Source organism: Pseudoliparis swirei, chromosome 1, assembly GCF_029220125.1.
Source record: "Pseudoliparis swirei isolate HS2019 ecotype Mariana Trench chromosome 1, NWPU_hadal_v1, whole genome shotgun sequence".
NCBI lineage: Eukaryota > Metazoa > Chordata > Actinopteri > Perciformes > Liparidae > Pseudoliparis > Pseudoliparis swirei.
In genome coordinates, this window is record NC_079388.1 from 20,335,752 (window position 1) to 20,350,073 (window position 14,322).

Here is a 14,322-nt window from a genome sequence, read left to right on the forward strand (position 1 = left end):
GTTTACAAACAGTGTGTCGTACACGGCGTCACGTGGGCGAGCGAGAGGCAGCGGGCGTCGTACCGACGTGCGTTTGCGCTTGCTGTTGAAGCCTCCCAGCTTGATTTTGAGAGGCGCCACTTTCTTGGTCTTGGCGTTGTTCTTCTTCTCTTGTGCTTTAGGCGTAGCTTTGGGCTTCTTGCGGGCGAGGGGACCTTTTCCCTCCTTGGTCTTGGCCTTGCGGAGCGGCGGCGGCGGCTCCTCCACCACCGGGGCCGGCGGCGGAGGAGGAGGAGACGGCGACGGCGGCGCGACCGGTGCGACCTCCGCCACCATGGTGTCGACAGCGGCCGGCACGTTGGCGGTGGCCAGGGCGGCGTTGGCGGCGGCGGCGCCCCTCAGCGGGTTGTTGGTGCTGAACTCGCGCCACTTGGCGCCGAGGACCATCATCATCTTGGAGACGGCGATCTTGGGGTTCTTGGCGGCGATGAGCGGCCTGAGGGGAGAAAACACGTCAGAACGGGAACAACAGACACTAATGCATCATGGGACTTTTCTTACCTGGATAAAACATGAAGTACAAATTCTCGACACACACACACACACCAGTTAGCCTACACACACACAAAGACACACGCACACAATGACACACACACACAGACACACACAAAGATACAGAGACAGACACACACACACAAAGATACACACACAGACAGACACACAGACAGACACACACACACACACAAAGATACACACACAGACAGACACACAGACAGACACACACACACACAGAGATACACACACAAAGATACACACACAGACACACACACAAAGATACACAGACAGACACAGACACACACACAAAGATACACAGACAGACACACACACAGACAGACACACACACAGATACACACACAGACAGACACACAGACAGACACACACACAGACAGACAGACAGACACACAGACACACACACACAGATACACAGACAGACACACAGAGAGACACACACAGACAGACACACAGATACACACAGACAGACACACAGACACACACACAGACAGACACACAGAGACACACAGAGACACACACACAGACAGACACACACACAGACACACACACAGACACACACACACACACACACAGACACACAGAGACACACACACAGACACACAGAGACATACACACAGACACACACAGACAGACACACAGAGACACACACACAAAGATACACACACAGACAGACACACAGAGACACACACACAAAGATACACACACACAGAGACACAGAGACACACAGAGACAGGCACACAGACACACAGAGACACACAGAGACACACACAGACACACACACACACACACACAGAGACACACACACAGACACACACAGAGACACACACAGACACACAGAGACACACACACAGAGACACACACAGACAGACACACACACAGAGACACACACAGACACACACACAGATACACACACAGACAGACACACAGACACATAGAGACACACAGACAGACACACAGAGACACACACAGATACACACACAGACAGACACACACACAGACAGACACAGACACAGAGACACACAGAGACACACAGAGACACACACAGACACACACACACACAGACACACACACACACACAGACACACACGCGGGCCGACCTGACGAACTGGCTGAAGGCCTTGTAGTTGGTGAGCGCGCGGTAGTCCTCCTCGGTGAACACGTGGTCGATGTCCTCCATGCCCCAGTCGTCGAGCAGCTGGGACGACGTCTTCGGCTCCTGCGGGAAAAACAACAACAACAACAACAAGCGTCATAACAGGGACATTTTGTCAGCAGCCTGTAAAATAAAACCACGTCTTTTTATAAAGAACCTCCGTCAGCTTGTTTACATGTCAACAACGAGACGTCCGTCCACGACGACAACAACAACAAACCAAGAAGGAAGATGTTTGGGATCGACAAGCTGCCGAGTCCTCTGGGACAAAACCAGGGGAAACACACACACACACACACACACACACCATTGTGAATAACAGCAGTAACACACACACGTGTTATCTCACCGGCTCTTTAGCTCGGCGTTATCGATACTAATCCGATCGATCGGCCGGCCAGAGTGCGGCGGCGAGGAGACGTGTCGCGGATCGAATTACAGACGAAGCTCTCCACCAATCACAGAGCGGCCTTGTGCTCACGTCGCAGGAGGTTAAAGAAACGTTTCTAAAGTTAATCCTTCAATAATCCTGATTACGCTTTATTTGCATAATCAATTTGATTTAAATTTTTTTTTTTAATACATACATTGAATTTAAATCTTCCAAATTGACAATCTAGGTTTTAAAGATAATTATATTAAATAGTTTAGTGATAGATTTACTGGTTTAGTCAAAAACAATGTTTTCGCCGCTTTAACGAACATTCAGACAAAAGAAGAAGAAACCGACTTCCAGATAGATAAAAATAAAATAGATAAAACAATTATGTTGTCAATTTGAACCAATTGTGAATATTTTCACCAATAAAAACACTTTTCAGACATTCGGAGCTTTAAAATAAAAATAAGTAAATAAATCGACCTGAAGTTTAAAAAAGGCCTCGAGCAGGTGAGCAGTGACCTCCTCCTCCTCCTCCTCCTCCTCCTCCTCCTCCTCCTCCTCCTCCTCCTCCTCCTCCTCCTCCTCGCCGAGCAAAGAGGGCGGAGCCAACAAGGAATCAAAATGTGTTTATCTAACCCCCCCAAAAAAATAAAAAAGGGTCAAGAGCGCAGTGCGGTGCGGAGGCGCTAAGCAGGGTTGCCATGGTAACGGCATATATGCCTTAGAACCCCCCCCTTGCATAAGTGTCATTAGCTACGAGGCCCCCTATTGGCCGCCAGACGCGGCTCTTTGTCTAACCGTCTCTCGGATCACGGTTCCGTCTGTCAGAGCAGAGCGACTCCATCACAGGTTACAGGTACGCCGGCGAGACGCAGAGGGTCGCGACCCCCCCACAGAGGAGGGGGGGCGGAGAGTCTGAACGTGTTCCTGACCACAGAGACGTGCAGAGCGCAGGGGTTCTGCATGTTCTGGTCCTTTAGCTCCATTCAACACACACTGTACACACACTGTACACACACAGCGATGTGTAAAACCTGCATGAACGTACATTAATGCAGGTTTTACAGTCTGGAGCACGGAGAAGCACGTTTTCTTCAAACAGAAGAACGGGCGTAAGCTGAAGCAGGAGGGTCCAGACATGTCGACCAATGGGAGTCCAGGACTTCAAACCCAACATCCAGGACCAGACATGAACTCTCGTTGAGTCCAGTGCATATAGATACAATAGTTTGATTAAAGGAATATATATTTGTATAAATGTTTATTCTTTTTAATCAAACTGCGTAAATGAACATAATGAATATATAAAAATGTTCCGCAACTTTTCCAAAACTTTTGGGATTTAAACATTTTTTAAATGCCAGGACTTCTCCAGGTCCTCCGTGACCGCGCGGAGCCCGGAGACACGGCGACCAGTGACAGGACTTTAAACCAGACGTCCAGGACTTTTCCAGATTTTCCATGACCGTACGAACCCCGCGAAGAGGTTTATCTTCTCGACGGTCTTTGAACACATCGTGGGATACAAAACGCTTCTGCCAGACAACCAACAACAAAAAAAGGGATAATTCATCAAATTTAGTTTAAAAATGTCGTTGAAATAAAGCGGTGTCTCCAACAGAGGCAGTAGAGGTGCATAGTGCAGAGACCCAACAGCCCGGCAGGCGCCGCATCTCGGATATACAGAAGTTATTCTGCGGGGGTCATGAAGGCATCGCCAGGCATTTCAAAATAAAATACTTCCCGCCTAAATCTCCAAAAGCCGAAGCTTCTACTCTCCGTCCTCACCGAGCTGTCGTCGTCGTCCTCCTCCTCCTCGGGCTCCGGCTCCTTCTTCTTGGAGCTGCTCCTCTCGGTGCCGGAGCTGCTCCTCTTCTTCTCCTTGCCGCCGCCGCCCCTCTTCTTCTTCTTGCGCCCCGGCGTGTAGTCGCTGCCCTCGCTGTCGGAGTGCAGGGCGTGGCCACCGCCACCTTCCTCCTCCGCCTCGGCCCCGCCCACGTCCATGGGCTCCGGCGAGCTGATCGGGAGCTCCTGAAATGAGGAGGGGGGAGAAGGGGAGATGGGGGGGACACACGCAAGGTTAAAGCTAATCGAGATCAAAGGCGATGGGGGTCAAAGACGCAGGTTTCTCACAAGAGCACAAAATACTCCACGATAAAAACATATTATTAGAGGAACGATGGAATATTACTATTATCAACTTATGAGCTTTTTTTAAATCAACAAGCGTTGTTGAACAAGAGTCCTGACAGTTCTCCAGACGCGTTGCTCTCTAGAAAGTGAATAAAGTGAAGGAATCCTCTGTGTAATTCAGAGAATGTTGAGAAGGGGGCAAAAACAATAGGTTAAAGAGTCCACCGGAGGTAGAGTAAAAAATAAAAAGGGGGAGGAGCCTGAGAGATTAAACCACAGCAACTTCCGTACGACGAAAGCCTCGAGGCAGCTTCCACAATTCTGACAGCTAGCCGCGGTAGCGAGCCACCTAGCATCGAGTTTGAGGCGTACGTGGACGAGGCGAGAACCCGCCGCCTGGGGCGAACCATCGTGATGGGGGGGGAATTCCCACAGAAGCTACACGGTGATCAGGGGAATGTAAAATAGGGGGGGGGGGGGGCGACCTGGACTTTGCACCTGGATTGTTGTGCGACGGCTGCTTCCATGATTCAGGCATGAAAACGGGTCAGGGTGAAAAAGGTGAGAAGGATAGGCGCGCGGGGGGGGGTGACTTCCACGAACATCGATGTTGGACGTTGTATGATAATCTATAGGCCCTCCATTCTGACACCAAGTCAGTGATCGGGCCCTATAATAATAGTAATATTGTATATAATATGGTCGTTCATGAACCAACTTCCTTTTTTTTGTTGTTGGCGTGAACAAGTCTTCAAGTCTTGTGCTCTGCTGAGCCACGAGTCTGTTCCACGAGTCTGTTCTGCCTCTACCTGGTTGTCACGATCTTCTAATCTATGCTATACCTGCCATAAATATCATGATACAATACCATAAAACAGTACCATAAATACGATACTGGTATATTTATCTATAATAGTAAGAAATAAAATATCTGTATGGCTCACTTTTTCCCAACTTGTTCAACACTTAACAAATGGCAGTAATATTAGTATGAGCCTACAAGATATTAATGAAACTACATGGAGCCATCATAGCAATGATGATACACTATGAGGCCGTTAGTCTGTATCTAACCAGAGGATACAGAGTTCATCAGGATGAGCAGCTGGAGAGTTACACAACTTTACAGACTGAACTTAAACATTTCACTTCTGGCATTTTTTATTTTTTTAAAGCCGAAAATTCCGCCACTTAACGCCCCTCGCTGTGAGCGCTGCGCAGTGTGCGCAGACAGCGTGACACGGAGCAGCGCGTGCGCTCTGATCGCTCTTAATGAAGTATCAATCTTAAAAATATGCTAAATCACATCGTGTTTAACGTACGGGTACTTTGTTAGCATCGCGACACCGTGCAGCGTGACAGCAGCAGATGTAGCGGGCTAACATTCAAGCTAACCTGAACCCCCAAACGATGACGACATCTTGACGCTGATTGGCCGAGACGCGACACGTCCCATCAAAGATGTTTTATTGCGAAGAGCACCACTCCACATTTTCTCCGTGTCCCACTCCAATCTCATAAACACCGGCCGGCCAATTGACCCCCCCCCCCCCCCCCTACCCCAAAACAAAAACTCTTCGGATCTACACGATTCAAGTAAGTCACCTATTCTGGTTTCAAAACGGCGAATTTCGCCGAAAGGTGAGGGATTCTCATGCCTGATGATTACCCCCCGGGATCAAGAAGTTGTCGTATACTTTGTGTAGTTTTTTTTGCCTTACCTCTCTGCGCGACCGCCTCTTGCTGCCTTTGCTCTTCTTCGCCTTCTTCTTTTTCTTCACCTTCGGCGTCTCGTTCTCAGAGACCTCCTCTTCCTCATCGTCTGCAAGAGAAAAAACAACGTATTGGAAAAAAAGAGCTTTTTCCTTTTTTTATTATTAATTACCCCGCCAACCGGACGCCACAGCTTTACCCTCCTTGAAGTGACCGACTAGCTCCGCCCCCCCCCCCTCCCTCCTCCACATGGCGTTAAATAACACTCGAGTGGTCCGAGATTAGACGGCGAGAATAAAAACCAACAGGAGTCCCCAGAACCGGGAGCAGCGGAGGATAAGCCGGCATTTGGGCTGCGAGTTCCTCCTCAGGGGCGATTCAGATCAGTTCCAGTGGTTAAAACCCTGATTTATTTATCTACCTCTACCTCTCTCTACTATTTTAAATGCATTTACTTTTAAAGTAAGATTTTGAGTGTAGATCTTTTACTCTATAAATAAATAGATATATATATATATTCGGAATACTTCTGAGTATTATCTGACGCATCAGAAAACAGACACGCACTGACGTTGGTTTGCATTAAACTTCAATAAACTAGTTAGTTCCTCGTTACAGGAGTATTTCCATTTTCCACGACAACATTTCAGAAGTAAATATTGTACTTTTAAAAAATGGCACGACTCCATTTGACAGCTTAAGTTACTCGATTATCGACACCAAAATATAATTCAAGTGATATGTTCTGATACATTCGTAAAGTTTAAAGCAAATGCAGCAGTCATTATGATCCAATGTTACATAGAGGATCCTAAAATGTACTTTTTATTATTGTATTTAAGTAAATGCATTTACTTTTACTCAAGTTGATGAGTGCATACCTTTTACACACACATACATATAAATACACACATATACATACATACACACACACATATATATATATACATACATACTAGGGATGCACCGATCTGATCGGCACCGATCTGATCGGCGCCGATCCATATCGGCCGATATTCCCATTATCGGTTTTGATCGGCGTTCTCAAAACGGCCGATCAGATGACGTAACATCTGAGAGAACTATCAGAGACGTTTCAATCGCCGCGCAACGGAGACGATGCGCCCGGCGAGGGCTGCAGAGTGAGAGGTCCACGAGGGGATCCTCACCACCGAGCGGCGTCCCCGTCCCCCGAGTTGAATCTCTGGGTCGACTCAGCCGACTCTCACATGTCTGAGGCTCTGAGCCCCTAGAGATGCTCACGGTAAACACATTCGATCAGGAGCAAAGAGGGTTTGATCACGTTAGCGGAAGGATTTAAGTGACAACATCCGGTGTTGCAAAGTTAGCGGAAAGAACCACGTGAAACAACATCCGTTTTTCAAAATAAGATGTCGATAAATCATACACGAACATATAAAAGTAAACAATGAACTGATTTTGTATCTTTATAGATCGCTTCTGAGATTTAGCTTAAATTATGCTAACATTAAAACATTTTTACTGAACCAAGGAAGAGTTTATAAAAAATAAGTCAGACTTTTGTATGTTAAAAAAAGTCCTGTAAATAGATTTCCCCAAGAGTTCCAGGAAATGAATAATGCAGATGTGTTCCATACATATCTGAAATCACATACACTGGCAATCAATTTTAATGTATCAATTAGGACATTTTTCAAAGTAAAAGTCCTAAATGTTTAAAGAAATCAGTAATTTCTTTAATGTTTGAGGAGCTTTATATATGTATTTCCTCATAGTCCTCATAGCAATAATGCTTCACAATAAATAGAATGCTTCAATTGACACCGTGATCAGTGATCGGTATTATCGGATCGGCAGATACTGATTTCAGTGATCGGTGATCGGCACCAAAAACCTGATCGGTGCATCTCTAATATATATATATACACACATATATATATATACACATACACATATATATATACACACATATATATATATAACGTGCCAGAATGCTTCTTTTTTTAACCTTTTGGTTGGATTGCACAATATTTAGATGTATGCCGCAATCACGTGACCCACTCATTCATCGGGATGTGATGAATTAAACGCAGTATTTTTTTTAAGGGACTTGTTTTCAACGGTTCCACCGTGTGCGCAGCGCGTGCACGTTGGTGTTACACACACATTTATACACACTGTAAACAATGCAACACCCACCCCCACCGCCAGTCTGCGGATATAATATCTATGCAGGAAGATGAATCGATAATACGATAGATATCGTTTTAATTGTACTTTATTCGGCCCCCGCTCCGTCTCTCTTTAAGCACACACACGTACGCGCGTGCACGTACAACAAACCGCCGGCCACGAGGAGGGAAACGCTCCGGGAACGTCATCCGCGAGCTTCCAAGCTAACTGGCTGCCTCCATCTTGTCATCGGACACGTAAATAACGCCGGTAGCAAGGCGACCGTCTACCGGGGGAAACACGACCGGGAAACCGGCGTAAAATTTAGTCGCCCCCCTCACACAAAGCTTTTGAATTAATAAATACAACAATAAAAGGCGTTAAACCGACAGCGCGCGCACATTAACGCTTTTAGTTAGCAACATTAGCTCAGCGGGCCGAAACATGATGTATGTCAATGTAAAAACAGGCGGAAAACATCTGCTCGATGCTAGCTCGCGAGCCTCCCGCCTTACCGCGAAGTAGCCGGTCCTCCGGGGCTCCGTAACCGTCCCCGCCGTCGTCCTCGCTTCCAGACATCGCGGGACGTGAAGGGGGAACAACTTTTATATTTAGTTAGCTAAGCAGTTTAGCTAAACTAAATTTAAAAAAGTTGGTCGATCCAGAGTTCTGGTCCCGGTGTGTGAGTCGGTTCGGACGGGCCGGTTCACCCCCCCGCGCTGACACGGAAACAAGAAACAAACCAGAGAAGACACCAAACGGAAGTGAATATTTTAAAAGAGCGAACGACTGACACAAATATAAAAAACAACACAAACAACAACAACCTGCCCACGCAAATGAACTCACCGCATGGACTTTGTTAAAAGACAATAAATTATAACTTTTATCTGGTGATGAGACAGATTACGAGCCTCCATCTCCCCCGCGTGCAGCTGACATGTTGCCATTAGCACGCGCTGCTAGCCGGGTTCGCACACGATCCCCCAAAAGACACAATAAATAAAGAAGCGGCAGCGAGGCCGCTTTGCAGACTTCATATATATTCTTAAAATAAAACAACCCGGCGTCTCGTCTTCAGCTTTTACTCAAGTATTTTTTTTAAATATTTTATTTTTTACAAACAATAAAACCACCCAAAAAACCCTGGGATACTCACAACTTGAGCTTCTCTCTCACCGAAAAAAAAAGAAAACAGTAATTCCACGCGCTGACTTTGTCAATCAATCAATACTTGGGTCGCTCTCTCTTTCCGTTAACGTAGCGACACATTTAAATATATTTCCGTGTTTAAAAATATATATAATGTAGAGCGCAGCGTGTGCGCACGACGCCGTCTCCTCTTTCTCTCCCTCGCACACTACACACACCCCGCACGCGCGCGCACACACACAAAGGATCAGGGGGCAGGCATCCCATAATATCCCCCCCCCTTCCTCCTCCTCCACACATACACACACTTCAGTCACCCCTCCCCCACTCTGCATAGTTACCTTGCAACGTACAGACCATAATAGTCAACTCACCCCCTCCCTCTCCTACAGTCTCTTCCCCATTCCTCCATGCACCCCCCACCCCCCCACTGCACCTCCACCCCCTCCCATAGCAACCGTGGTTACCGTGGAGACGCTCCCCCCCCTCCCACCCCCGTGCAGCATCCCATAATAGTAATGAGCGCAGTCACTGACATGATCCCTCAATAAGCATAACTCCAAAAAGAGAGAGAGAGCGAGAGATATGAGAAAGGAGGGGAGGAAAAAAAGAAAAGCTGTCACATGACAAGTGTGTGACTGCTTAACTTGAGTGTGCACGTGTGTGTGTGTGTGTGTGTGTGTGTGTGTGTGTGCGCAGCCACAGTCCTGTACGTGAGTCGGGCTGCACGGGACGCAGTGGCTGGTTACTCTTACTTTACTTTTTGTATTCTTTTTAAAGCACCGTAAGGAGGGGGGGGGGTCCGGCAGTTGGTGACCCAGGTGTAACCACATATGAGGCGTCATCGTAAGGCTCATGACTCCTGTTATCGTGAAGCACACCTGAAGGCCGGAGAAGGTGAACTGGAAGGGGAGAGGGGGGGGGGGGTATATTTGAGTTGTTTTTTACAAGCTGATCAGGTGTGAGGGGTTAAAACGGCCCTGCAGGGTAAAGGTCACAAAGGTCAAACTGTAGGCCCCCCCCACTATCAAAACAAGAAACATGGAGCCCAGAGGTACAAGAACCAAGCCAACAGCTGAGTTAAGCTACTACTAGACACACACACACACACACACTTGCTCCACAGGCCGCTTTGGAAATGCATTGCAGTCAATGGTGGGAAAACCGTCTGGGTCCTAGACGGCTTCTCGTTCCTCCCACCCGACATTTGGACTGTGGAGCAAAAAACGGTTTAGTGCTGAGTGTGACGATTTATATGTGTGTGCGTGTGTGTGTGTGCGTGTGTGCGTGGGGTGGGGGGGGGCGGTACATGTCAGCTGCCAGGTGAACTCTGTATTTTTATTTTTTTTTCAGGGAGGGGTGGTATCAGAATGAGTGTGTTGTCATTATTGTCGTTGTTGTTGATGGTTATCGAGTCGCCCCCAAGTGTGCACAAATAGTGCAAATAATCGGTCAGAGGACAAGATGGAGCCAGGCCTACGTGGACGTGAACTTAAAACAGTACTGGCCCTTTAAGAAGACACCGTGACACCCGACACCATGCAGAGGATGACACCTGATTGGCTCAGCGATCTCACTGCTCGGAGATTATGGAATTAATAAAGCGTTATGTAATTAAAAAAATTAACGATTCAAAACCTTTATTTTATTTTATATTTTCAGATAACGTACAATATGTGACATAAAGAACAATTATATTTATTATATTTTTTCGGTTGCCTTTGCTCCCCCTTAACCCTGGTGGGGGGGGGGGGGGGTAGTTGTGCCAGCTGCCATTAAAAAACAAAACAATAGTTGGGCCGAGTCAATAAATAATTGTTTGTGTGTTTGTTTGTTTGTTTGTGTGTTTGTCTGTGTTTGTGTATGTGTTTGTTTGTGTGTGTGTTTGTGTGTGTGCTTGTGTGTGTGCTTGTGTGTTTGTGTGTTTGTTTGTGTGTGTGTTTGTGTGTTTGTATGTGTGTTTGCGTGTGTGTTTGTTTGTTTGTGTGCTTGTTTGTGTGTTTGTCTGTGTCTTTGTGTGTTTGTTTGTGTGTGTGTTTATTTGTGTTTTTGTGTGTGTGTTTGTTTGTGTGTATGTGTTTGCGTGTTTGTGTGTGTGTGTTTGCATGTGTGTTTGTGTGTCTGTCTGTTTGTTTGTTTGTGTGTTTGTGTGTGTGTGTGTTTGTTTGTGTGTTTGCGTGTTTGTTTGTGTGTGTTGTGTGTTATGTTGTGTATTTGTTGTGTATATATTTATTTATATTTATTTGTGTTTATTTATATGTTATATTTATTTGTTTATTTATATATTTATGTATATTTATTTATTTGTTTATTTTATATATTTATTTATTTTATTTATTTATTTGTATGTCTATGTTTATTTATATATTTACGTATTTGTATGTGTTTATTTATGTATATTTATTTATTTATTTATTTATATATTTATTTATGTATATTTATATATTTATATGTATTTATGTTATTTATTTATTTATGTGTGTTTATATATGTTTATATATTTATTTATTTGTATATTTATATATTTATATTTATTTATTTATATATTGTTATATATTTATGTATTTATATAATTATATATATTTATTTATATATTTATATATATTTATATAATATTTATATATATTTATATTACATTTATATTATATTTATATATATTTATATTTAATATTTATTTATATATTTATTATTTATTTTATTTATATATTTATTTATTTGTTATGTGTATTTATTTATATATTTATATATTTTATTTAATTTATGTATTTATTTATATTTATTTATGTGTTTATATGTTTATTTATATATATGTATTTATTTTATATATTTATGTGTATTTGTATGTTATGTATATTTATGTATTTATTTATGTTTATTTGTATTTGTATATATTTGTTGTATATATTTATTTATTTATGTATTTATATTTATATTATTTATTGTATATATATTTATATATTTATATATTTTTATATATAATTATATTTATTTATTTATTTATATATTTATGTTTATATATTTATTTATATATTTTTATATATTTATAAATATATGTATTATTATATATTTATATATTTATGTATTAAAATATGTATATATTTATATATATTTTGTGTATTTATATATTTTATGTATGTATGTGTGTATGTTGTGTGGTTATATTTGTTTATGTGTATTATGTAATATTTATTTATATATTATATTGTATATTTATGTATTTATTTATTTATGTATTTATATTTATTTATTTTAATATTTTATGTATATATTTGTGTGTTTGTGTTTATTTATTTATATGTTTGTGTGTTTGTTTGTTTGTGTGTGTGTTTGTTTGTTTGTGTGTTTGTTTGTTTGTGTGTTTGCGTGTTTGTGTGTGTGTGTTTGTTTGTGTGTTTGTTTGTGTGTGTTTGTGTGTGTGTTTATGTGTTTGTTTGTGTGTTTGTGTGTGTGTTTATGTGTGTGTTTGTGTGTTTGTCTGTGTGTTTGTTTGTGCAGAACGTCCCGTGTCACGCTGTTCCGCTCTGTCGTGTTTTAACTCCACTTTCTAGTGTCGTAAACCTCGACTACGTTTACATCTTATCCTAAAGACAAGAATATTCACATCCTGATTATTTTCCGTTTTGGATATTAAGAATTATTTAAATCTTTCGTGACCTTGGGGTCACAGAGGTCACAGGGGTCGTTTTACATTAATGATAGCTGCATGTGAACGGGACAATGAGGAACATTCTATTTTAGGGGAACAAAACAACTCCTGAAATGTTTGATGCATCCACAACTTTTGCAAGAAAAATAAGCGATTAAATGTGTTGTGGAACTGGACCAGACTACACTGGACTAGACTAGACTAGGCTAGACTAAACTGATCTGGACCACACAGGACTGGACTGGACTAAACTGGACTAGACTAAACTGGCCTTCACTAGACTATACTGGACTGGACGAAACTAAACTGGACTAGACTGGACTAGATTAGACTAAAGTAGACTAGACTAATATAGACTAAACTGGCCTTCACTAGACTATACTGGACTGGACTAGATTAGACTATACTAAACTGGACTAGACTAAATTGGACTGTGTGGATGAAGGCCGAGTCCATCGAGCACCTGATGGTCTAGATTATAGTTGTGGGATAACTGTCGTACCTGTCATGGAATATAAAAGCAGAATATGGGGTCAAAGGGGGGGGGGGGGCGACAGCTGCTGGTAATTTCCCAGGGTGCATCAGTCATTATGAACGGCTTATTGTGCAGAAGAAGAAGAAGAAGAAGAAGAAGAAGAATGATAGTGTCATGGCTCTACCTGTGAACAGATTGTTCATTAATCTACGGATGAAATTATTCACGTCAGCTCATTGTTGCCCCGACACTTTGGCTTTTACCCCTCTTCAAGCTGTCTCCCTTCTGGCTGAAGCCCCCCCCCCCTCTCCTAGCCCCCCCCCCCCCGCCCTCTGCAGTCGCCTCTGACTCATCTCATTCCTTCTCTTCTTCTGGTCTTTTTTTCTTTGTCCCACCGCAGCGCTCTTCCTCTCCCTATGACGGCTCAAAAACGACTTAAAAACAACAACTTCTCTTGTCTTTCTGTTTCTACGCATTTCTACCCTCCCCCCCACCTCCTCCTCCCCTCCCCCACACTTCTCCTTTTTCCTTGACTATGGACACAGTGTTCATGTGTGCATTTAGGGGGGGGGGGGGGGTAACATCCGATAATCACCAATCAGAGGCATACTAGGGGTAGTTGTCATAGAAACCTTGTGCACGGCTCTTGAGGCCCCTCCCATACCCCCCCCCCCCCACCACCCCCAGCACTCGCAGAATTGCATGTCACAAAATGATAATAATATAATTCGGAGGCAAAAAGGGAAAAAAAGGAGGAGGGGCAAGTAGGGCGGGGGGGGGGGGCTGAGGAGGGAATACAGACCATAATAGTCCTCCTGGGCGCGATAGAGATAAACAGAGGGGTGGTGGTGGAGGGTTACAGGCGGGGTCAGGTGATCATGTAAGTCAAAATGCATCCCATAATACTTATTGACTTCCTCCTTCCCTCCTCCCTCCTTTCCTCCATCCCTCCTTCCCTCCTC

General features: G+C 43.7%; 1 protein-coding gene across 2 annotated transcripts in view; it reads right to left on the minus strand.

The window, feature by feature from the left end:
* LOC130201310 (chromodomain-helicase-DNA-binding protein 4-like) overlaps positions 1-9,451 on the minus strand; it is a 41,031-nt gene extending 31,580 nt beyond the window's left edge. For both annotated transcript variants that reach the window (XM_056426335.1, XM_056426256.1), the window contains exons 1-6: positions 9,247-9,451; positions 8,603-8,806; positions 5,942-6,042; positions 3,876-4,118; positions 1,650-1,768; positions 64-475 (exon numbers count right to left, since the gene is read on the minus strand). In XM_056426335.1, coding sequence (XP_056282310.1) covers positions 64-475; positions 1,650-1,768; positions 3,876-4,118; positions 5,942-6,042; positions 8,603-8,666 — 939 coding nt within the window. In that variant the 5' untranslated portion in view covers positions 8,667-8,806; positions 9,247-9,451. The remainder of the gene's footprint in view (positions 1-63; positions 476-1,649; positions 1,769-3,875; positions 4,119-5,941; positions 6,043-8,602; positions 8,807-9,246) is intronic.
* Between the last annotated feature and the right edge of the window lie 4,871 nt (positions 9,452-14,322).